The following is a 25,910-nucleotide window of genomic DNA, read 5'->3' as shown; positions in this document are numbered from 1 at the left end:
TGCTTTAATAAGTTGCCATAGAAGAAGACGCTCTTGTCTCTCTGTCTCTTTGAGAAGAGTAAAGCCTGTTACATTTATCTCAATATAATGCAAATTCATGTTTACATGGAAAGAAGAGTTCTGATGTGGACATTTGAGGTAGCAGATAAAGGCTGTCTGCAACCCAAAACGTTGCATTCAGGTTAGAAAGTTTGGAACTGACAGCTTTTCCATTTCCATTAGCAGCTCTAGTGGTGGTGTGCTGTTTGTGAGCTGAAAGCTGCCTAGGCTAGTCACTTGAGGTTTTAACACTGCTGGTGACGCAGCTAAGCACTCCGTCAGGGTACTCTAAGCTTGAGTCACCTCTCCTGGAGACTGTTTGAAACTTGGGCTGTGTCAAGAACCAGGGGCCTGAGCACTGGCTGTGTTGCTGCTAGTAAAAGCTGTTTGCAAATCAGTTCAAGAGCTTTAGCATGCTCAGACAGTTCTTTTGTAGTTTCAAATACATATAAATGTGTAAATGCAAAGCATTCTTTGGTTATTTTTAGATATTTGTATGGTGGTTCTCAAAGACCTTAATTTCAAACAGTGCTCTCAGAGAGTGCAGACACTGAATCTCTCAGCTCTTTATTCCACAGAAATGTAATTGAAGGTGTTAGGAATGGGAACTATGATTCAAGTGGTATCCTGTATTTGAATAGCAACATCATATCAAGCATGCAAGAGAGCTTAGAGTGTCTGCTGAACTTGGATGACTGTAAAGTATGAAAGATAGGAACTTTTGTCAGGTGAAATTAGGGAACCAACATTTATTTAATTAGTTTCTATAATGGGTGCCCATAACAGTTTAAGGGGGAAAAAGAATAAATGAAAGCAAGTCTGCTGAGTGACATTCTGCAAATAAGGTAATAGTTGAGAGGTTTTAAGTTCTTTCACATTAAAAAAGTATTTTTGTGTTCCTTTTGCAAGCACATGTATCTGTAGCTGTGCAGTGAACCAGGTCAGGGAACTGGTCTGAGGGAAAAAAAGAGCAATAACCTTTCTGATTTTATTCACTGTGTTATTGTACAAGGGCTTGTGCAAGCAGGAGGGAGAAAGCCAGGGCAGGTGCACATACTTGTAGTGGAAATACTGGCTTATGCTGTGTTTTCTTTGCAAGAAGTTGTGGCTGAAGGCAATTGTTGGAGGACTTGCATTAATTAAGATCTTAAGGTGGTTTTTTTAAACTTTGTCTGTTGATCCTGTGACACTAAGAGGTCATAGGTAGATGCAGGTGAAATTACGTGTTTTAGTGTCTATGCAGTAGTTTTAAACTTGTGTAGTTTATCAGTTACTGTCTAACTGTCACCTTTTGGAAAGTATAGAACCATAGGATGTGTAGTAAAATTAGAAGAGAGGCTTTGAAAATCAAGTGTATCTTCATCATGGTTTCTTGCTCTTCTGGATTGTGTATTGATTCCCAGGCATCCATGGACTGAAAGTTAAAATAGATTGCGAATATATTATTGATCTTATGTGTTATATTCATCTTTTTCTTTTTGCAAATAATTATAAAACATGAATGATTTGATTTCTCCATCTGCTTCTATCACATATAATCTCCTTTATTCTGTCTGAAGAGGTGGAACTTTATATTCTGTGTTTTTAATGAAGACAGGAAGTTAAAATAATCCGAACAAATATGTCAAACAGTGGGAGTTGAAAAATTTCATGTCTGGCTATTAAAATTACATAATGCATAACTGGTTTGAATAGGAACAAATACAAGTATATACAACTACATGATTGTTTTTGTCTTTAAGGTGCGTATAGCGGCAAAATTCATAATTCATGCTCCTCCTGGGGAATTCAATGAGGTGTTCAATGGTGAGTATGTGTCTGCTCTGTCCTTTCACTTAAAGCATCTATATCCAAAATCATATTGCTGATCACTCTCCTGAGTTTCATGTAGTTTACATAGTAGTAGCTCCCACACTGTAAGAGCTGGTTTTGTAGCTTGGCATAATAAGCTTTTCAGTCACAAGACAGCTTGAAGTTTAAATGTAAAAGGAAGAAAGTACTACTTTTCTTTGTAAGAACAAGCTTTCTCTCTGTTTTTAATCAGTCATGAATTAACAGGTGCTGGGGTTTTCATTTAGAAACCACATGTACTCTTTTCAGTCTTTGATAAACAACTGTATTTTTCAACAGAAATTAAACTAGCTGAAATTAAAATGGTCTTTTTTCTGTTTTAAGAAGGAATAGCATTACAAATACTTAACCTTGAATATACAGAGGACTACTGCCTAATGCCGCTTGTGGAAAGAATATTAATCTTCTCCAAACATTTCTGACCCTTAAGTTCTGGGTACACTTCATTTTATTGAATGTATTGGTAAACTGAAAGGAAATTTAAAATTACCTTGTCTCAACTCTTGTTGCCTGAACTTTACCTAAGATGTTACTTTTCTTTAAGAATTGTTGTGTTTGTCTGGCATCAAGATATGTGGGCATAGATACTGTATAAAAAGGCATGTGTTTTATAGCTGTGGTTTACAAATGTCTCTGAAGCTATTTAAATAAAGAAGTAAATTAGGTATACTAAACCTGTAGTTCAATGTCAGACAGGAGAGAGCTTAAATTTGTTAAAGAATGCAATTCTTTTACAAGTCTTGTTTTTGAGTTGAACTGCGACCAGCTGATTATTATTTAAACTTAACTAGTACTGCATTTGTAAAGTGAGCAGTTGGTGAGCAGCTTAACTCAGCTCCCTGAAGGTTATTAAAATTTCTTACAGTAGTACTGCTGTAAACTTTATTGTTAAGCTAGTTCATAGTTGCAACAACCTGCTCAAAAATAATGTTTGAAAATACATAGCAAACATTTGATCCTAAATGTGTGTCTAGTGTTCAATGAGATTCAGGCTGCGTTCTTAAAAAGAGAAAGAAAACTTTCAGTTCCAATTCTGTAAATTGTGATTTTTGTTTGGTTTAGAGGGGTGGGGATAGTTGAGGAGTGTTTTGGTTTAGGTGGGTTTCTTTTCTTTTTGGTTCATTTGAGGAGGGTTTTTTTGTTTGTGTGTTTTTAAAGAAAAAATACTTCAAATACAGTCCGGGGTGGTTTTTTTCACTTGAATGACCTTGGGAATATTTAGAAGAGTTTAATATGGTATGGAGAGACTAATGATTGGTTAGTTTATGAGCAGTGCATTAAATTATTATAAAAACAGTACCTAGTAAATAATAAGGAAGTAAGTCAAGTACATAAATAACAAATTTGCTCCATAGTAAATATGAAGTTATTTTGAGGAGAGTATTTACTTTATTCTATATTCATATGTTTCTTGTATGATGGTAGAAGAAATGCTGTTGTCATATATTGTCCTCTGACTAGTAGAGTGTCATTATGGAACAAGACCAAAATTGGTAAGGCTTAAAAAACAGTAAGTGCAACACATACCGTGTAAGTGTCATCAGAATACAGTAACAACAATATAGTGTGAGGGATTTGGTATTATACATCTTTAAAGTGAACTTGTTAGAATTCTGTGCTGTTCTCATTCAGAACTTCTCTAAAAACTAGTTTGACAGATTCCTAGAGCTGTCACACAGCCTGTCGAATATGGCTTATATCTACTTACCAGATTGTGTTGGAAGAGATCCATTTCTATACCATTCTTTTCATTTTGTTCAGTCAAAATTATGAAATATGAAGCAATAAACTGCCTACCTAGTAATCTCAGTAGGTATGGAGTGGTTGGGTTTTTTGCTTTGTACAGTCTGTTGACATTTGTTATGTGACTGAAACAAGTTTCTGAGTTAACTGTACTTTTATGTTGTAAATATCTCCTTTCAGATGTTCGGTTGCTGCTTAATAATGATAATCTTCTCAGGGAAGGAGCAGCGCAGTAAGTACCAGATGCCACATACTCAGTTGAATAAAAGCAAGATGTTTTTTCAGTTAGACTTTCATAATCAGTAAGTGGTTTGTTTAAAAGATGTGTGCTTGGCAAGTAAAACTCTATTGTGTGTGTTGGGCATCTTTGATCAAGATTAGATTTTTGGCAGAGGAGAGATCTGTGTTGTATCCTAATGATTAGAGCAGCTGTTTTGGAAATGGATGACCTGGATTTTGGAATTAGTCCTCACCTTTTTGGATTTTGTTTTCTGTTTCTTAGTAGAAGTTACTAAACATCTTAGACCCTACTTTTATGTCATAACATTATGCCTACTGTGTTTTATGCCAAAATTAATTTCATCTGTAAGAACAGAGATGTCTGGCTTAGTAAGTTGGATCCCAGTTGAATTTAAACTTTATCTCATCCTCCAGTTTTTATGGGTTACTGTAAAGCTTATGTGTTTGTCTACATCAGGTTAGTTTTGAACTTATATCTTTGTGAAATGGTGTTTAGAATCTGTAATATGAGCACTGAGTGAACCAAGATGATTCCAAGAATCTGGGGCTGCTAGATAATAAAGAATTTATATTTTTTTTATGCATCATAGCTCAGATTATTAGCTATTACTTAAATATCTTACAGCTACTAAAGAAAAAGATTGTACTTGATGCAGCCTTTTGTTGTTGTTTTTTTCTCTTGTAGTGCATTTGCACAGTACAACTTGGACCAGTTTACTCCAGTAAAAATTGACGGTTATGATGAACAGGTACGAATACAACTTACAAATGCAACTAAATAATTGCAATCTTCCTAAAACTCTTAAAGATGTTCTGGAACATTTGGAACATTTCTTGGCAAGAAAATTAGAAATGTTTAGACTTCCCCACCAAAACATAGAGATTGTGCCCCTCCAGTAGTACCAGTTCCATGAGTTAATCACATAGGGGCGACTAAAAAGGTTGAAATTTCAGTCTCCGATGTTGGCTGAATTCAGTCAGATGTGTTTTGGAGCTGTAAAAACTATTTGCTTCATCTTCAGTACTAGAAGACATGAATTTATATCTTGCATTGTTTGTTGCAGTAAGAGGGTAGGATTCAAATTTGTTTTCTCAGGCAATGTATCACATTGCCTTATCTCTTGCTATATGCATGTTTTGTATGCATAATAAAGTGTGAATCTGGATGTGAGTAGGCTTCAGTTAAATGTTGGATATAATCAGATTGGGCATGGCATTTCTTTCCCTCTTTATTAAATAGCAAATGTTAATGACTAATTTTTTAATAAAATAAATTTTATATAATATAGATATATATATATAAATGTAAATGTAAAATTTTAACTAAAAGTTTATTAACACAGGTTTTGATAACAGAACATGGTGATTTGGGAAATGGAAAATTTTTGGATCCCAAGAACAAGATTTCTTTTAAATTTGATCACTTAAGAAAGGAGGCTACTGATCCTAGACCCCACGAAGTTGAAAATGCCATAGAATCGTGGAGAAATTCAGTTGAAACAGCAATGAAAGCATATGTGAAGGAACACTATCCAAATGGTGTTTGCACAGTAAGTGCTAAATTACATAACCACTGTACCACTATAGATAGAAATAAATTTTTTAAAAGTAGCTATTTGTAAACCGGGAAGATAGCATTTTTGACTGTAAAGAACTTAGTCCTGTCAGGAATTCATACAGGGAAATAAGGGAAGGCTTCAGAAGTTTAATATTTCAGCTATTGGATTATTAGTGGGTGGTTAGTAGTTACTACTGGTTATTAGTAGGTCATAGTGAAGACTTACCTCTCAGTTTTGAAGCATTTTTATTTAAAATGAAGCATATTTTATTTAAATGCAGGTTGATCCCACTGATCCTGGCTACCTGGCTGGTTGCTTGGAGTGGGGGGTGGTGGGGGAGGAAGGGGTTGGCAGGAGGGAGAGGAAATCCATGATACAAATGTCTGCCTTAACTTAGTTTACTGAAAACTGTCTTAGTAGAGCAAACTGTTTTCTCTCCATCATATCTCCTATATGTCCAAGTGCTGTATTCTTACCACCAGAACTGGAGATTCTTACGGCTTCTTAAAGTAAAACCTCTCAGTCTGGACTAAAATGGCATTCATTTGCCCTTACAAGCCCTATGACTATTTAAACCTCAGCAAACTGATCTACTGATAGCTGTCCTGTGCTTTATGTTGATGTGACAGAAAAATTAACTAGGGAAAAAAATCAGTTGCTGAATTGACAAAGTTGGATTGGATTCCCAGGCAGTCAGATGAGTTCCAGCTCCCAGTAAAGGAAACCAGATTGGGTGTTCATTGCGATAATATTTGGTAGTATTTGATTTTGGGGGATAAAGCAGAACAGAGGACCAAACTCGCCTGTTTAGTCACCTTTTTGCTATTCTGTACAGGCTTAAATCATCATTTAAGTGTAGAATAACTGATGTTTGAAACCCAGCTGGTAATATATATATAGCCTCTGTAGTAACTGCTATAGGCTTAAAATGCCTATAGTTGCAGACAAATGAGTTCACATAAAATTCAGTTAAGATGTTTGACCTTCAGGTTTTCTAATCTTAGATTTTTCTGCTTTGTAATAAACACTTTAATGTTTCATGTATGAAATATTATGTAAGAACCGTAATGGTTATAAAATGAAATTTTACAGTTTAACAGTAGTAGAACCAGATAGCTCTAAGCAGTTTGAGCAAGATATACTGAAACCTGGACTCTGTTCTTTTTTTTACTTTTTTTACTCTTCTTGTTTTTTCTTAATTCAGGTGTATGGTAAAACAATTGATGGACAGCAAACCATTATTGCATGCATAGAGAGCCATCAGTTCCAAGCAAAAAATTTTTGGTAAGTTTCTGTATGGATACACAGAGAGTAAAATACAGCAAACTGATTAAGTGCCACATCACTGATAATCCTTAGTTCAGAGAAGAAGATGAGTATACATCTTGTACGTGACTTTTTTCTCCCTCCACCCCACTCCACGTTTTTCTGCCAAAACTGTAGAAATCTCTTCCTTTGTGGTAAGTAAAATGTCAGACTGTATGCCTGCATCTCCTTTGCAGAACTTTATAAAATTCCATATGACACAGTTTATCACACTGGCACCAATACCATGGCTGTATTCCCTAAGGCAGTTGCTTTTGTGTGTGTTGCTTCCTTTGTGATTGACAGAATAAAACCAGCTCCTCCTGTTTTGAATGTCTTAGAGAAGTGACCAGAAATTATTTACAGTAGGATTTGAGTGATTAATTTTTGTGACAGGTAGATAAAGATAATTTTGGATGAAATGAACTCTTACAAACTGCACATTTCTGTTTTTTCTGGACTTGATTGATAGATGTTTTCCACAGCCTGGAGTGAACTTTGGATAGCACCTTACAGGAAACTGGCCAGAGTTTAGATAAATATCACAGTATCAGGAATGGGTTAAGGAGGTTATACCCTAAAGATAACTAATATATGCAGCTGTCTGAAGAAATGTATTTATTATTTTATTTGCTATTTTCCATCTTCTTGAAATTTATATTTAGTAATCCCATGGGTAATGACTGGAATGCAAAAATCTTTGTTTTCTAATGCTGAAGGTGGATATTACATATGCATAGTAATTTCACCATGTGTATATATCAGTTAAATTATTTGCCCAGTACAGCGATTTTTATTGAATTGGTACAGCTAATAAGTTATTTTTCCTATTGACTTAAAACATGCAGACTTAACTAGTCAAGTTTACATCAATACAAAAAGTAACTTGAAATAATAATACTGATTTTCTTTTTAATTTGGAAGTGTGAATGAATTTTGGTATTCCAAATAGTTACTTTAATATTATAGTCTTTAAAGAAGAGAGATAGATATGTAGCAACGTTGTATAAATGGAGAAAATGTTTCTTGGAAGTTTTCTTTATTAAAGTTATGGGTAAATATTTTACCATGTTTCTAAGAGTTTTTCAGGGGGGTAGTCAGACTCTAATTCTCATTCTTAGCGAGTTGTAATAATGCATATTGGTTTGGGGGATATGGGGATGGAGAAATGGATTCAAAGTTAACCAGGTTCCTCAGTGATGCAGCTGTATGTCTGGATATCCAGCCCAAGCTACAGGCAGTATTTATCCTCAAGGTGTCCCAACTTAGGCATTTGGAAGGCTGTTGACCCACCATGAGAGCAAGTTTGTTGGATGATAGAAAACCAATACATACCAAAGAAAAATACTCTATGATTATCTGAAATACTATCAATGTAGTAGGATAGATGGTTTATTAAAGAGTGTGGAAGAAAAGGAAGGATAGTTAATCTCTTGCAAAACATCTGAAGTCAGTAGAGCTAAATAAAGTAATAACTTTGTTTTTACCTCAGAGCATTTCCTACAGAAAGGTCCTTCTGAACTTTAACTCCTTTTTTTTTTTTTTTTTTTTGAAAGCATCTTAAGGGCAAAAAAGATATCCCAGACTGTAAACACTGTGGTCTTCTTAACTTCAAGGGACCACAAAGTGGCTGAGAAGCAAACAAATCTGTTAGCCAACTATTGAATCCCAGGCATCTAAAAACTATACCTGAAGTGTAGTTCAGCACATAAGCTTTCTCATAACCAATGGGTTAGTCTATAAGGCTACAGTAGTATTAGTGTCACTGAGTTGGGCAACCTTTCAGTGTTTTTTCAGTGATGCCAACAAGCTTCTGAATTGCCTTAATCTGAATTTTCAGTGATAATTTGGAATTTGTCTGAAAAAATAACCAAATGCTTTATATTTAAGTTATTGTTGTTTGTATCTAAGATGTGTCATTATATAGATTCATTAGGAGCTGTTAATTTTAGTATTTTATCTCTTTCTCTCCCAATGTTGAATGCACTGGAACTTACACCTAACATTAGCAGGACTGGAACTCCTAGTATTAACTTTCTTTCCTTCTTTAAGTGCAAACACAGGAGGAATCAAGGAGAGCTGCCATGCATTCTTAACACAGCTTCAGTGTACTAACCTTCTAATCCACTAATCTCATAACTGAATAAAAAAATGTCTAGTCTACAGGAAAGACATCAGGTGAAACTGCACTCTCCTCATGCTGTTTTCCAGATGTTTGAAACTCCCTTTAAGCATTTTGACAAGGATGCTGAATTTGTGGAAGAGAACTGGAAGGAAATAGTTGTCCTGGAAGGGAAATACTAGAAGAGCTGAAAGGCCTAGTTACAGCTCAGCATAGCAGAAAGTCTTGCTACTTGAATGTTCCTTCCATTCAAGTTTTTGATAGCCTGAGGTGAAGCATGACTTTGACTGATCCAGCAAGTCATCCAGGTCCTGGAAACAAAATATTGACTGTAAATGCCTAATTAATGCTGAAAGACAGAAAGAACACTGGAGGCTTTAGGCATTTTCAGAAGTTAAGTCCTATTCTTAAAATATCCTAACTAATAAATCTCTTTGGTCCACATTGAAAACTGAGGTTAAATATTTTGAAAAACTATTCTGTTCTTCACTGATAGAGGCTAAGTCTTTAGGGGAAGATTTTGTGCATGTGTAGTTGCACTGCAAATTTAATTCTCTGGTTTCCTTTGACTCTTAGTTGTATGTTGGGATTTTTTTCTTAACCAGTGGGGTGACATCCAATTTCTGTTTTATTGTTTTTTAAAGGAATGGCCGTTGGAGGTCAGAATGGAAGTTTACAATCACCCCTTCAACCACTCAAGTGGCTGGCATCTTGAAAATTCAGGTATGCTTATCTCAAACTGTGTCCTGGTCAGTAAAGTCTCCAGTTATTACCAAGGGAGACTCAGGCCAGTGTATTAAATATGTTAAGAGAATTTGGGTTCCCCGTAAGCAAAGCAGCAATTCAGTTATGTGTGAGTGACTTAATTGCATATTTACCTAATCCTTACAAACACAAAATATGTGTTTAATGTAATGATTCAGAAGACTTCAGAAGGTGTATTCACCTCAGCTAGGCATATACCTCTTTGGTTTCCTATTTCTTGAATTCACAGTGGGACAAGTCTTTCCTGAGGGTAGGCCCTCTCTAAAGTAGAACGGTTTTTTTTCATTTTAACTAATAATAGGGTTTTTTTCATGTTATCCTATTGTTCAGAACCTGTGGTTTCAGCAGTTGCACTATCAAAATTTTTTAATCTGGGTCTTCTTCATTCAGAATTTGCTCTTCCTGTTGGCTTTAGGGCATTCAGAAGGAGGAATTCGAAGCAGGCAGAAGTCTTGACACCAAAGGAAGTCTGACTGTCATGTGGTAGGCAGGGAGACTTCACTTCCTGGATTAGTTCTCTGGTATATGTATTCATACTTTGCAAGAGTTTATTAAAACAGTTCTGGGATCAAGGACTAGAATATTAGTGCAGTTTGACTATCAACGTAGTACTTTATTATGTTTTTTATGAGATATAGATCCAAGTTCCCTTCTCCTGCTTTTTTTGTGCCCCCATGAGATTTGCTCATCCTTACTGATCAGTGATGATTTCAGAAGGAAGATGCAAAGGGATGTTTTTCTAGCCATAGCCTGAGGCTAGGATGATGTTTTAGGATGTGGTAGCTGTGTTCAGATCCACCCAAGCAAGGGAACCTGAATCTAATTTCCCATTCTGAGGCAAATTCCATAACATTTGTAATGACAGTCAAAATCTGGGCACCCATTATTAGGTTGTCGGATCACAACAGTCATAGTATCCAGCACCTTAAGTAACTTCTAGGCTTCTCAAGACTTTGTCACTTAAATTCAGCTTGCAGCAAAACAGGCATTTTCTGCACAGCACACACTTTTGATTAAATGTCTTCAGAGGTTTTCCAGAACAAGGAGGCAGGTGTCTACCTAATTCTATAAAAGATTAGCCCAGTAGCCTAGAAAATAGTTTAACCAAGAAACTTAAGTTCTAATCAGCTTTTCAATTTGGGCACCAGCTGATTTTGTCTTTTGTTACTATTTCACATAATAAATCAAGTAATTATTTACATTCGTTAAAGTCTGTGTTCTGGAGAGCAATGAGGCGTTCTACTTTTATTGCTTGTATAGGAAATAGTTGTTTCACCAAGAAATTTTGAACTCACTTTCAAATTTTTGCAAATTGTGTACAATTTCTTCAATGTATGTGGAAGTGCTCCCCTTTCATCTCTCAAAACAAACAAGTAAAAAAAGGTGCTTTAATTTTTTTTTAAGGAGCAAAATAATCTTCTAGAATATCAACTCCCTAAAACATGAGTGAAATTTGTGTAATTTCAGTGTTGTTTGCAAAATCTTTGACAGCAATATGCCATTGCCTTGTTTCTGATAAGGCCTTTTATGAATAAGTTGGGGGAAATTGCAGCATCACGGGTGTCTTCAGCATTTCTAAGATCACTTGCACAATTTCTTCTTTTTTTTATTTCTCTTAATAAATTCTAATACAGGAAATTATCAACTGTGAATCTCTTCCATTGTTTAATTTTCTTTTTGTTCTGTATGTAAGGGGAAAGGTAACAGCAGAACTTTTTACTAAAACTAAGTCCTTCTGGTGCTTAACGTGTTCGAACTGTGCATGGAAAACTAAGTGTACTGGTTACTAATTTTACCTCTTAGATAATTTGTTATTCACATCCCTCCTAACTTAACCTTTCCAAGAGGTTCTGTTCTTAAACATCCTCTTTCTTGTAGTCTTCTGAACCCAGACCTAGCATTCTAGAAAGATGTCAGTAGGGAGGTGTAGTACAGAACACTTATGTCTCATATTTAGTTTAAGATATAACACATCCCAGAATAAGATCCCTCTTCATCCCTCTTAAGATTTTAGGCCTGTTTGCTAAGAATGTGATTCAGTGACAGATAGGATGTTTGTGCTGGGGTTGGCCTGAGAGCACAGAGGAGGTTTGGGGCCCCTGCAGTGGATTGTCATGGACAAGAGGGCAGATTTATATTTCTTTGGGTTTTGCCATTTAATTGGGATTTCTTAAAATTTTGCACTGATTAAGCACTTCTCATCTTTTAGGAATTGGATTGAAAAAGGTTGGCAGAAGTTTCACCCAGCAATGTTTGATTTGAAAAGAAACTTATTTTGTGGTTAGGTTGATACCTTTTGTTGCAAAACAAGTATTTGACGATAAGCAAAATAATCATGTAAGATGAATCATAGGAAATAATTTTTTCTCATATAGGAAACCTTTCTTTTGCAATGGTATTACAGCTCTCTTACTACGTGTCATGTTTTTTCCATTGTTATTTATAAAGCTGAGAGTCTTTTGCACATATCATCACAATGCATATGAAATTACACTATTGTGCATTAATCTCAAAATTAAAATGTTATCTTGTCTAATAGGGTGAGACACAAATGTTTCATTTTCTCATAATGTCAGCTATATTAACTACCTTTCTCAAAATTGTAAGAAAATCTTTAAAGATACTTGTTTAAATGTCGGTGACCTGCATAACTCTTCTATATCAATTATTGTGAATGATTGCATGTAATTTTATATATCCTTTCTAGTTTTTAAGTTTTCCAACAGTTGCATTAGGAACTAAATGTTTTCAAATCCTTCCCAACTGAATTTAAAAGTACTAAAGTTAGCTTCGGGTAGAGTTTTACTGATCTCCTGCAAAATAATCAAGGAAGCTGTTCTGTAGATACGTTTCAAGAGTAAATAGATATTATCCTGTTTTGCAATCTAACCTTAGCAAACTTTGTTCCAAAGAACTCCCTTGTCTAGGTAAATACCAGCTTTTGTTATGAGCCATATCTAATAGAGGAAAATATCAAACCCAGGCAGATCTAGAAAGGGAAGCCTAATGTCGCACTGTCCCTAGGAAACAGTTTGGGGGAAGCAGAACAACTTCACAGTGTCCTGAAACCTTGCCAAAACTATTCTAATTTTAAATATATCTTCACCATTTACAGTAGTCAGTTCATTTCAGGCATTTCTAGTAAGGTCACGTAAATTGTATGTTGTCATCTTCATGATGTTAATCAAAACCTAAACTTCTTTGTATGAAATACTGCATAAGGCACATCAACAAAAAATGTTTCCAGAATATCCTCTTTAGTAATCCCCCTCAAAAATAGTAAATTCTACAATATTTTGGTTTTCCTATTTGCTTTTGTTCTGTAACATTTTATATGCCGTTTGGTTGATTTGTATACATTTGTTACTATGATAAATAACACAATACTTTGATTTTCCTGTATGTTGTTGATCTGTAACATTAAACACGAGTTTTTTTGTTTAATTGTCTGTAGGTTCACTATTATGAAGATGGTAATGTTCAGCTGGTGAGCCATAAAGACATACAAGATTCTCTAACAGTGTCTGTAAGTGAACTTTAAGGACCTTAAAGGGTATATTGAATAATTTAAAAATAAAAGCAATCTTTAAAAAAGCTCAGAAGTTTGCAGGCAAGTTTGTTCTTCTGCATGCATGGGAATTAATGTTTTAATTTACAAATATTCTGCATGTGATATTTACTACTTTTACCTAATATGTAGTTAGTGTTTAAAAAAAGTAAAAAAAGATAAAATTAATGTATGCTTGCATGTGGCTTGTATAAGTTAAAATAACTTTGATATTAAAGCTTTAACTAGCTTCCTGTCAGTCTTTCTGCACTTCTGTTGTATTTAAACTTCTGTCTGCTGAGTGACCTATAGAATTAATTTTGGAATATGAGGGAGGTTTGAGTTATAATAACTGACTTTAGTAGGAGATTGCCTCCTTTGCTTGCTAGGAGAAGACCACTATGCTAAAAGTAGTAAACAAATGCTACCAGTTCAGAAGTAGTGGTAGGTATTCTTTTCATTTTCTCCCTGTCTGTAGCTGGTGCTGTCAGCCTCTTGCTTTTCTGTACAAAAAGCCCTTTCACAGATGCTTCAGCTTGAGAAGCATAACACACTTTAAAGCATCATCTTTTTCAACTTCTTTCCAAATGGATCATTATAGTAATGAGGAGCAAACAGTAGAAATAGAAGTTGCTTGGAAATAGTGCCAGATATATTTTTTAAGGGCTGATAATGTTGCAGCATGAACAACTACTGCTTTTGAAATAATGTGTTTATAATTGTGTTTATAAACAGTAAAATTTTCTGTTGGAGTGTTTTTTAATAAAACTTAAGCCAGTGAGGTTAAACTGGCAAAGAGAAGTTGTAAAAGTGAACAGTAGAAGTATTTTAATGATAACGACTAGCAGTAACCGATTTGGCTCAAAAGCTCAATTCATCCATAAAGAACATTGTTTATTAATACAAAGTGAGGCTTGTTGGCTTTTCAGTTGCAATAGCACCATAAAGAATGGGGGATTGTGGTGCCAACTGATAACACTTCTGGAGCAGTAGATATAAAATTACTTTTGACTCCCTGAGCAAAGGGATCTATTTAGTCTTTCATTCATATAAGAGTTATTTCAGGGAAGATTATGTGAATGCAGTTCTCCTTTCAATAGCTTTTGCTTCACTTTCTGTTGGGAAGAAATTTAATTCTGTTTTGCAGTTCAGTAAAGAGCAGAAGACCGATGAGCAGGAAAACATCTTTTACATAACTTTGCTAGAACAAAAGCAAGTATGCTGCTGGTTACGAATTTTTAACCTTGGCTTTGAGCTTTATAGAGGGCAGAGGCTGTACAAGTTCCTATTTAACACAGAAGAAATGGTAGGTAGATTGACCTACCAGGTAGGTAGGAGTCTCAATGGCTTCTCTTTTTTGTTGTTGCAGAGAAGCCATTTTATACCATCAACAGGCACAACTGAAATAAATGAGGTGTAAATAATTTTGCTGAAGGTTATTTTCTTATCCCTTATTTTTCTCTGAGACAAATAAGACCTCATATCTCTGATTTTTTCCTTTCATCAGCAGAGCCTTTGAAAGCATTGCCCCAGTTCACTGAAAAGTCAAAACCCTTTCCTTTGTTCTTCTTGGTCTTTGCTGCTTCCTTTGTCTCTCTTGCAGTGTCCAGGACCACTTTAACAGCTGCTAGGTGCAGTTTCACTGAAACTTTAAAGCAGTTGAAGTTGTCAGTTTTCTCCCAGTCTTTGCCTTTGTAGGAATGAGGGATCACATGGGACAAGAACACTTCTACCTTTAACAGCTTCTGCAAAAGCACCTTTAGGAATGTCTCCAATGCTAAGTTGGAAGCTTGGAAATTCATGAACTATCACTTCCTTCTTGAGACTTCTTTTGAGAACTTCAGCTAATTTTCCTCCAGATTGACTGGTGGAAAATGTTTTATTTTTAAAACAAACATACACTTGCATCCTTAAACAGTTTCTTGGCTTCCAGCCTCATCCTTTTCAGTCTCCATGAAATTTGAGCATAGTGTTTGCACCCTGATTTTTACAAGGTGTATTTGGGGATGTTTCTAGAAGACCAGGTATATAAAGTCTAGTGTTTTCCTCAGCTTAGTCTCCAGATTCAGAATCACAGAATCTGTTGAGTTGGAAGGGACCCAAATGAATCATCGAGTCCAGCCTTAGCCCTGTATGGGACCATCCCGAAGAGTCACACCATGTGCCTGAGAGCGTTGTCCAAACATCTCTTGAACTCTGTCAGGCTTGGTGCTGTGACCACTTCCCTGGGGAGCCTGTTCCAGTGCCCAACCACCCTCTGGGTGAAGAACCTTTTTCTGATATCCAACCTAAACCTCCCCTGATGCAACTTCAGGCCATTCCATCGGGTCCTGTCACTGGTTGTCCCTCCTCTTCCCCTCATGAGGAAGTTGTAACTGCAATGAATGTTTAGAGGTGAACATATCTGTTTTGGTTTTATGGTTGTCTTCTGCTATAACTTCTGGTTTAGCTGGTACTTCTTGGATTTGTACTGGAAATGTAGCATTGATAATGTTGTTATCAATACTTGGCATGTTTTTAGAGACCTGTGTGTGCATTGTCATATTTCCAAATGCTGTTCTGTTCCGTATGTCTTTTTATCATACCACAGAATTTTTAATCAAAATATTTTAATAAGCTCCATGGTAATCTTTATGCTTGTTGCAGTTTGGCTGAATATGCCTTTTGGATTAATGTTTTGTTCAGTTTTGGTTTAGCCACTGAATATGGTCAAATGTTCTCATCAAGTCTACCTGATATTATTCATAACTATAGGAAAAACATAATCTAACTAGTCCTAGAATTATGCTGTATATCAGACTAATTCAAATGCTTTTTTCCTAGAATGAAGCCCAGACAGCGAAGGAATTTATAAAAATCGTAGAGGCTGCAGAAAATGAATATCAGGTATGTTGGAAACAAATGCTGTATCCTTACTCATAGTTATAGCATTACCATATACTTAGCCAAAGCTAGTATTCTGTAACTGGCAAGCTTTTGATATTAAGATAATGCAGTTCCATATAAATAGATAACATGCTGCTGTTAACTCTGTCTTGCCTTTCCATACCTTTTAGGGATTGTGCTCACCTACTTAACATTACAGTAGAAGTAATTTTTTGAGAGCAGAAAAGCTATTAGCAGGATCAAATATCAGCAATTCTGATCTGTTTAAGCATTAGTGCATTCCCTAAGTGGAATTTTTGTACAGATTCTGTTCAGAGGCTACCCTGTTGGACAATATTGCTAAATATGATTAGGCATTACCCATTTCAATTATTCATTTCAAAGTTAGAAAAGTGTAACTGTTCTGCAGAAGTGGATAGACGTTCATTCAGGTCTTGAGCATAAGGTAAATTTAGACACCATGTTCTGTCAGCTTGAAAAAAAATGCTCTTTAATAAAGAATTTTTCAATAGGTATAGTATGCATTAAATTCAAGTTCATACAATGTTGTGGACCGGCTTTACCACCCTCCTAGGAAAAACAGTTGGGAGACTTTGGTGTCTGGAATTACTGATGTATGCGCTAACTCTGATCAGCACTTTATTCGTGCTGGTGATTAACCACACTGGTTTGCTGAAACACCTTGGCTATGGCCAGGTTTATTACATGTCTCACTAATTTTCTTCACATAGTTTCAATCTATATCTAACAGCTTTCCTTCATAAAATATTATTTTAATTTAGCATGTTTTTATTAAGCCTGTTTAAGAGGTAGCAGGCTTCTCAATCATTTAATGTTTATATAGCGTCGTAGTTCTGTTTTTCATGTGTCTTTGTTTTGTATGACTTTGTGTTTAACAGACTGCTATCAGTGAGAATTATCAGACTATGTCCGACACTACTTTCAAGGCCTTACGTCGACAGTTGCCAGTTACCCGCACCAAGATTGACTGGAACAAGATCCTTAGCTATAAGATTGGAAAAGAGATGCAGAATGCTTAGTGAACATTGCATGACTGGATCGTTTTAGTGTCCTTGTATACAAATAAAAATTATTACAAAAAGTATTTGGAACTGTCAGATCACCCAGTCAGCATGGGCTTTTGCCATTGAAAATCACTGTAAGTAGTTTGGTTAGAGCATAAAGCTTAGCTAATTGACTTTTTTCCTTTTTCCTTCCTTTCAGAGGGTTGCAACTTCAGTATAGCTGAGTATCTTCCTTTAGAGTCTCTGTTGTACCTTTATTTTTTTATAACGAAGAGACCATGCCTTTAGTTTTCAATTACACGTTAAGAACAGTTTGGAAAAATATTTTTGCATATGATAACCCTTTCTCTTGCTTTCATGTGAAATGGACAACTTCCAAATTTGCTGGGTTCCTTGTGGAGATCAGTAACGTGCATTTCTAGGTCAAGGTCAACATGGAGTTCGCCATAGGTGCTGTTGTAGAAATCGTCTGTCCTTTCATTTTATGTAAAATTGGGAAAAGCATTTTCTGTATCATTTAAACCTGTCAGAAGACTTACCTAGCTAGCTCCATGGTAGCTAATTATTTTTTTTAAAGAAAAGGCCAAGGTCTAATGCTGTTTTAAGATTTTGAAATGAAATAAAAGTACTTACTCCAGAAATGCATTTAATGCTTTGTTCTGACAATTACTTAAATGAGCTCAAACTCCATCTGCCCTCGAGCTTTTTTATCATAAAGCTACAAATGTATTATAACAAGGCATATTGTAATATATATAATCCTGTACTCATTACTATGTCTGTTTATTTTTTCTTGGATTGAAATGTACTAAAATTCAATGTGACATTAAAACGCAAATTTTCTATTTATTTGAGTATCAGATTCCTTCCTGATATAGCCTGGTTTTGGTGTTTCTAAACATTTTTAAAATTCTGCTTAAAACAGCCACAAACTTGTGTATTTGGAGATTGTAATATTATCAGTTGTTTCCATCTGCATTTAAGAAACATCTACGCATGGAAGTCTACTTAAAACAGGTATCTTTTAGCTTCAGATTGGCTACAGAGGATGGAAGAAATTACAAGACCAAAAATTAATACATGTGTCTGGAGAATACCTTCCTTGATGTATCTCATATTGAAAATGGATGTCAGGTATCTAAAAACACAGACTCCATTACAAATGCTGTATAGCACTTCTATGAAATGCATAACTTTCATTTTTAATTGGATAAAAAATTGTTCTACAATATGCTACATACTTATATGCTCATGATGGAAAATTAAAAAGCTTTTTTATTTTTGAGAAGGCAAGTATTCATGCTCACTCCTAAACAGTAAAGCTAACGCAAAGGTTTTATGTCTTTGTTTATAGCATGATTTAATTAACTACCTTTCACTCAAGTTACAGCATAGCAAGAGAAAGAGTCTAGACTTGGTACTGAGTATAAAAAAGTACACACGCAGTAGTTTGCTGTTTGAATTGTAGTAGCAATACTCCAATATTCTGTTCTTCAGTGCTCTCTTATGCAGGGGTATAGAAGTTCTTGAAACCACTGCTACTTTACAGTACTAAACTGTATAGTAGAAGAATGGGATTTGTTCTACCACAGTCTTCCTGGAGAGTTGCTCTCTCAATTGTCTTTGTATATAAGCTACTGAACTGTGATGTTCTTTTAAAATCAGCTTATAAACATTGTATGTGAGCCAATAACAAATGCTGAGTCATTATCAAGTCAGTCTGTCAGTCTTAACTAAGATCTAAATACAAACCTTCTTCAAAGAATTTCTTCCAACTTATTTGAGAACAAGCTAAACAGCAGTGAATGGACAATTGGGAGAACTGTTAATGGGCAACAATGGTGCAAATAACTTTTCTAGCTGTTTAGAATGTTGTGTATGACCAGAATCAGCACTGGCTAAAAGTCAGAATGCTATTTTTCTTACCTGAAATAAAAAGCTACTTTTAAATATATTCCTAATAAAGAGGTATTTTACTGTGAAGTACTCTATTACTGTATTTCCCTGTTTATTCAGTCATGTGATAGTCTTAATTCCTTATCTTGAAAGAATAGCATCCTTCAGGTTCAATTCTACCAGTTGGATGACAAAGTAGATTTGTATTACTTATATTTTTTCTTGTTGTGGTAATTCTTAGTCTGTGAGTTAACTTTACAGCTGGAGCATCAAATTTATTAAGTTATAGCTTCAATAAAGCCATGTCTAAGTAAATAAACTATTCTCTTTTTCAAAATGGTGTTGTATCATATTTAGGGCATAACGACTCTGCAGATGAAGCTGACCTGACTCTCAGCTGAGGCACATGGCATATTCGGAATGCTTGATTTCTATCAAGATTTTGGATGTCACTTGCACTTTTTTTTGTTTCTATCCCTACCCCTTTTAAATTGGAGAACTTTAGAGCTTGCTTGTTAGTCTTTAGGGTATTTTGTATAGGTAAAGCACTTTCTCTGAGAAATTTTGCTATGGCAATCGTCTTAATGTGAATTACTACTTGTTTATATTCTATTTTTAAATATAAATACAAGCTTTGTATTGTTGAATGTTGATGTAATAGACATTATAGCTTGTAAAATGGACTTGTACAATGCTTGCATTTTTGAAGTGTATTACATCTTATGCATCCTAGTGCCCCTTTATATGAAGGAATTTTTAACTTCTGCAAGTAAGCAATTGTTCTTTATGAACATCTGCAACAGGAGCAGCAATTCTGCTTTTGGTTTCTCCTGAGCAGCCCCTTTTTGTATGACTGTCTTCAAATTCATACTGTGGGTAGAATGAAATTTTAAAATCATTGTCATTTTAATCACATCATTACTACTACTTATGCTCTACATGCTGATAACAATTCTGCCATCTGGCTCTATTGGAAACACTGCAACGCAGTTCATTGGGAAGTGGTCATTCAGCCCTGAGTTAAAAGCATTGTGTGAGACCCAACATCCCAATAGATGTGTTTTCTGTAGGGGATGGCTCCAGCTGCATCTACAGCAGCAATGTAGTTTGTGCAGTTTGGGAGCACATCCTCTCTCATCTTCACTTGCCCCAGACTGGTTTGGCTGCCAAAGCCATTTTGGGATGCTTGAGTTCACTTACTTTTGGAGAACTTGGAACTGGGCTCTCCAGCTCTGAATGGTGACCCAAGTCAATAGCAGTGGTTTCTTTCAGGCAGCTTGAAACCACCTATGTGTTGAGGATGTCTGAAGCATCAGACTAAACCTGGCCTTCAAATTTCCAGACTGTATATACCATGGGTATAGAAGTTTACATCAACTGTTTGATTCTGTGGATTCACTTCTATTGTATTGAATCACCTGCGGACACAGACATGGCTTCTGCTGCATTTGTTGACTGGAAAAACTGAAATTGTTCTTCATCTGATGCAACTGTAAACTAGGTTTAGATTAAACTTAGTTTGTTCGTAACCTTGAAGTGTCAATTTTTGTGTGACAGTTACAACTCTAAATTTTATTTTAAGGGGAAAATTTGCATCAGATTTTAACCAAAAAAAGTCAATTTTTCTCTCTCATCTAAAAGAAAGGAACTTGAATATGCACTTTATTCCTTCTGTGAAAAGGAATGCTTAGTACTTGGTAGGTTCTCTTATTAGCAATATTTTCCACTGCTGCTGTGATTGGCTTGCCTGTAAGAGGTATTGCTCAGCATAATGTTAGCCATGTGCTCATCAGAAGAAAGAGTGGTAATCGTTGCCTTTAAGGATGCATTCTGTAAACACATTCAGACTTCACTGTGCATCTTTTCTTTGCAAATCAATAAAGTTGTGCAGGGGCAAATGTGTCAGGTTTCTTCCTCTTAAGTCAACAGGAGTATGTAGAGACTTTTGCCGGACTAGCTGTAGTTTGAAATAATGTCAAATCAGAAACAACTTCCAGCTTACAGGGTTGTAAATATACTACTAAAGTAGTAGGTGGTTGATTGGTTTGGAAGGACAACACCACATGCCCATAATGACTTGTAGTAAATACTCATTTCAGTTTTGTATTTAAAAGTGCTTATTAATTTTCAATTAAATTAAATTTTCAATTAAACTCAAGCGTATACTGAGTACAGTTGCTTTAGGCCTCAGGGAAAGAACTGAGAGTACTTCCTTTAATAAGCAGCTTCCCAGTGTGCAACTCAGTTTGAGTTATGCTTCAAGATTATTTCAGAAATTACTTAAGAATGTTAATATAAAAGGCTGAGCTGCAACTTTGCCACAGCATTGTGAATGCAAGACAAGCATTATTGTGAGTCAGGGTTCAGAAAAACATGCTCAAAATCTCTTTCCTAGCAAGTAAAAATGCCCCCAGCGGCCTTGCCAATTACAGTGCAACAGCCTGCTTCTGGTATATCTGGAACCTAGAATACTTTCCCTCAAACATAGAGAAGAGTGTTTTAGTCCTCTGAGGTAAAGAAGGGACTTGGCCTCCCTGGAGCAAATCTTCTAACTGGCTTAAAGAAAATAACGCTATCTCCTCTTTTGCAGATGAAGTGTTTATGAACCTAACTGAAAAATCACAGCTGCAAGCTCTTGAGTGCAGGAAAACTACTTAAGATTCTTTCTCTAGGGATGTGGAGGTAGTGGATGTATTTTCCTTGTGCTGCTCGAGCAGCCTCCCTGCCAAGTGTGCAGGCTTTCTTGGGTACTGGGTGCTAGTATGTATTGTCATGGACTGGGCATCTGTTGCAGAGGCAAAAGTTAGGTGCCTAAAGGCAGAAATGTTCAAATTTTTGCTGGGCTGTGAAGGTGCCAGAAGGGCCAATTGTGCAGCAAGGGGCCCAAAGATTAGTCCTGGGATTTGAGACACTGTCATGCTGCCTTTTCCCAGGTAAGGCAGCACATCCAGTTGTTAACACAAGACATGTCAGTAAAAAGAGGTACAAGATTGTGATCAGTTATGATTTTCTTTAAGGATGAAAGGTGCCATGTGTTTCCACTCAACCAAGCCTGCCATTCAGCCTGGTAACAGGGAGCCTGATGCTGCAGCTCTGAGGAATAAAAGTTGCACTCCAGGAACGCAGGTTTGATGGAGGCTGGCACAGCACTCACAAAGTCTTTAGTACACAGAGCCTGTGAGCTTTGGCATCTGCTGCCCACCAGTTTGGGCACACATGCTGCTCCTGAACCTGAGCCTTGCAAATGGCAGCCGTGTGTTTCAGGTGTTGCTCAGGCTGTTCTCCCTGTCCCAGCAGAGTCTGTCTGAACTCAGGCAAAACTCCTGATGCTGCTGCCCCAAATGCCTCAGTGGCCCTTCTATTAATAACCTGCTATTTGTACAGTAACCTGGCACCTCTTTCTCCTGTCTCGTGGTCTAACCATGCAGTAATAACTTCCACATAATTTGGAAATTAGGGAAACAGACTTGAAAAAGGAGCAAGTTGATTAATAAATAAATCAATATTCAAAGTAAGAACAGATTTTTCTTTATATACATTCTCAACTTTGATGTGACACTTAAGGTTAATATCTGCACATGCAACTAGAGTAGAAATCTGAGCTTTCAGCAGTCATTAGCAGTTTTAAACTAAGTAGCAGGAAGAAAAATCTGTTTCATTCTTTTCTTTTACATGATGCCTGGATTGTCAAATCAGCTTTCAGATGCTGTAAAAGTTAGTAAGGTTTGCAAATCTTTCACTTCATTGTAATAGGTAGCAAAACCATGATTAGCCAAAAAGCAGTTTTGGTTAAGGATTCCAAATTTCAGTATTCAACTGTAAGATTTCTGAACAATAGTGGTGTTAGAAATCTTTAAATCCTTGAATGAAATGCAAAAGTTCATCTTGGTTTTTATTCCACAGCATGGCACAATCAGCTGCATCTTTACCATATGTGGCAGGACAGACTTGTGTGCTCTGAAATAAATTGTTAAAGATTATCCTTCCTCTCTGTAAGTCTTTGGCATTATTAGTATTAAGGTAGATAGTAGGAAAAGATAGATCTACCATGCTGGATCCTGATCTCTTTTTGTCTTAGCTGTGGGCATACAGAAAGGCTTCTTCCTATTCTCTTTGCAACATGTTTTAGGTATTTGAAGAGCTTCTCCAGACTATGTAGCTTTTAGATTAAAGACTGAATTCAGCAACTTTAATTTCTACATGAAATCCACTACTTCTAAGTAATTTCTTTACATCCTACTTTTTTGTTTCTGTTAATTTTGAGAAGCTTGTTTTTTCTCTGCATATTGTTCCTTTCAGTCCTGATGATATTGCAGGCTGTAATGATATTAACCTAGTACTTGGGTTTCCTTTTGCTAGAATCTGGCCTTGATTGCTATAATATTCTCTAGCATTGTCTTCATGAGCAATTAGAAAATTTCTGTTCCAGCATTAAAGCCTATGGTAAATTAAGGAGGTAAAAGAATCAACCAGCCACTGCTAGGTATGTGTGCCTGATGTTATCCTTCTCTACTGACAAAGCAGGCACTGGGAGTGTACAAAAATGAGACTGTCTGTATCCTAATGATGTGGACCAGCCAGCAAATGCATCCTGGCATGAGGAGACAAGGGCTGCTGTGAACTTGGGTGATGAGCTGTATCCTTGTTACTTGGGATATTTATGCCAGCAATAAGCAGTTTGACAGTACCTTGTAGGCACTGATGTCAGTTAAAAGTGAGGAGGTAAAATGCACCACCCCATCTTGTGCTAGGAAACAAAGCTTTTTTTCCTACCTTTTTACTATGGAAAAGAAAAGGAATCAATGATCAGTCAAAGTTGACAAGCTGTGAAATGCATCTCACCTGTCCTGCCGTGCAGTGGTGAAAACTGGATGGTAGCTAGTGTAACATCCATGCAAGCATTTTCCATATGTCTCAAAAGCTCTGTGTGTAGGGACAGGTAGCATCCTCCACCAAGCTAGCCACAACTACTTCTAGAGTACCTGAAATGTGTGTGTCATTCAAGACCCTGTTTAAAGTTCCTGTAGGCATGTACTGAGCCTGAAGAGTCCTTTAGCTGTCACAGGTACCAGGAGCCAGCTCAATTGCAGAAGGCTAGACCTGAGAGATGTTGCTAAGTAAATGCCATATGCTCATGAAGAATTGAAGTGCTGCTCCTGGTTCAAGGCTTTGCTACAAGGCAAAGGTTTCTGCATGACTGATTCTCTGGGTGCAAAATAATGTGTTAAAGTCAGTAATGTGTCCTGTCCCTGTTCATTACTAAACTTAGTGAGCCATCATCTTTCATTTAAGAACTTGTCTACTTCTCCTTAGCTCTTTTAGCTGCGAACTGTGTGCCTTGCAGTCCTACCAGCAGTTGGTATGGCCAGAGTTACTCTATCTCAGTGTAAATTAAGAAGGTGGAGAGTGCCAGTGCATAATTTCCCAAAGGATAAATCCAGCTACCTGATACTTCACACTCCTGATAAGATCCTTTCAGATGCAGTAAAGTTGCTACCCAAATTGTAACTGCTAACAGAGGGTAACCCAGTGTCTGGATTGCAACCGGGGCAATCCCACAATCAAGGATTATTGTTCTAGGAATCATCAAAATTATCACCAAAGTAACATAACCAGTGAAAGAGGTTCCAAGGTCATCTATAACAGTGGGTTTTCAGTGCAGATGATGGGTTTGCTACAATCATGGCAGTTCTTGGTGGTGGAGATCACCACAGAAGGTGAAAATATGGGAGCAGCAACCATTACTATGTTCTTTTCTCTGAATCTCTGATAGTTTTTTGATGAAATTGTAAGGAAAACCCCCTTCAATAGGGGTATTTGTGCCTGGTTAGGAAATACTGAGAGGAAAAGAACAGAAGCTTCACCCAGACTATAGGTGAAGCTCCCTGCTTATCCACCAGGGTTTTCATCTTGTTCTTCTTCCCTGCTGCCATGCAGAGCAACTGATTCAGTCAGCAGCAAGAAGACAAGCTGGCTTTTTTACCTGCAGTGATTGTGTCTAAAGAGAAAGTGAAGTGAGCCAATGCTGGAGTCAAATATAAATGAGGATTCATCAGATCTGTGTTTGTCAGGAAATGAGATGGGACAGAAAAATTTCTGTTGGACCAACAGAGAGGAAGGTATGCCATTAAAACCAATTAGCCAGAGCAGACTTGGGGTAGCCTGTAGGAGTGGGGTTCTTAAGGATTTAAATCTCAAGCACAGAAGATAAAAGTGCAATATAGAAAAGATAAAGGCTTTTGGAACATATATCTCAGGATGGAAAAGGCCTAACAGCTAATTTTTGGGGGGTTGAGAGGGCAAGAAAAATATACAAATATCTTTAGTAAAAGCAATGGGAGAAGCAGAAGGAAGTACTCTCTTCCTTTCTGAAAATGGTTGAGTAGTGGAAGCAGGAATGAAAATGAGTTCTGTTTCTAAGGGATGATGTGTAGAAAGGGCAGGATATGTTGAGAAGGGAAGGAATTGAAAGCCACTGTGATAACTACTACCTGTATGTGTTTCTCTTACCAACGCCCAGAGCACCCCTAATGCTGGGCAAGTCACCTCTGTTGCAGCAATTGTGGGAGGGCAGCACAAGCTGCCCATGCGTGATCACCTTTGGGCAAGGAGAACGAGTCTGAGAGAAAGAGTTTTATAAAGATAGTGACCTCTCACGAGTCTGTATCTGTATAAAGCTCTGGTGTAAGTACCACTGTGCTTCATTGATATATTCAAAGCCATTGCAGAGCATTTTGTTGTCAAAACTGAACCTGCTACCCTGACTTTGGCACCCTCTCCCAACCACTGTAACACTCTGTGCACCCTACAGCTGCAGAGCCACCACCCTTTTCCCCACACAACAGCAGCTGTTGGGATTTAGAAGAATTTTGTCTCTATGTAATGCTTCTTAAAATCCTCTTTTGCTTGTTTCTCACCTTGGGGCATGCAAG

At 36.6% G+C, this 25,910-nt stretch overlaps 1 protein-coding gene across 1 annotated transcript in view; it reads left to right on the top strand.

Moving 5' to 3' along the window:
• Positions 1 to 20,511, top strand: part of CAPZA2 (capping actin protein of muscle Z-line alpha subunit 2) — a 34,026-nt gene extending 13,515 nt beyond the window's left edge. The window contains exons 2-10 of the mRNA XM_017817880.1: positions 1,782 to 1,845; positions 3,814 to 3,865; positions 4,559 to 4,622; positions 5,217 to 5,423; positions 6,637 to 6,716; positions 9,504 to 9,582; positions 13,079 to 13,150; positions 15,995 to 16,057; positions 16,957 to 20,511. Coding sequence (XP_017673369.1) covers positions 1,782 to 1,845; positions 3,814 to 3,865; positions 4,559 to 4,622; positions 5,217 to 5,423; positions 6,637 to 6,716; positions 9,504 to 9,582; positions 13,079 to 13,150; positions 15,995 to 16,057; positions 16,957 to 17,097 — 822 coding nt within the window. The 3' untranslated portion in view covers positions 17,098 to 20,511. The remainder of the gene's footprint in view (positions 1 to 1,781; positions 1,846 to 3,813; positions 3,866 to 4,558; positions 4,623 to 5,216; positions 5,424 to 6,636; positions 6,717 to 9,503; positions 9,583 to 13,078; positions 13,151 to 15,994; positions 16,058 to 16,956) is intronic.
• Positions 20,512 to 25,910: the final 5,399 nt, after the last annotated feature.

This window comes from Lepidothrix coronata, unplaced genomic scaffold (genome assembly GCF_001604755.1).
Source record: "Lepidothrix coronata isolate B3197 unplaced genomic scaffold, Lepidothrix_coronata-1.0 Scaffold63, whole genome shotgun sequence".
Classification (NCBI taxonomy): Eukaryota; Metazoa; Chordata; class Aves; order Passeriformes; family Pipridae; genus Lepidothrix; species Lepidothrix coronata.
The sequence above is the reverse complement of the archived record's forward strand: the minus strand, read 5'-3'. Positions and strand labels throughout refer to the sequence as shown.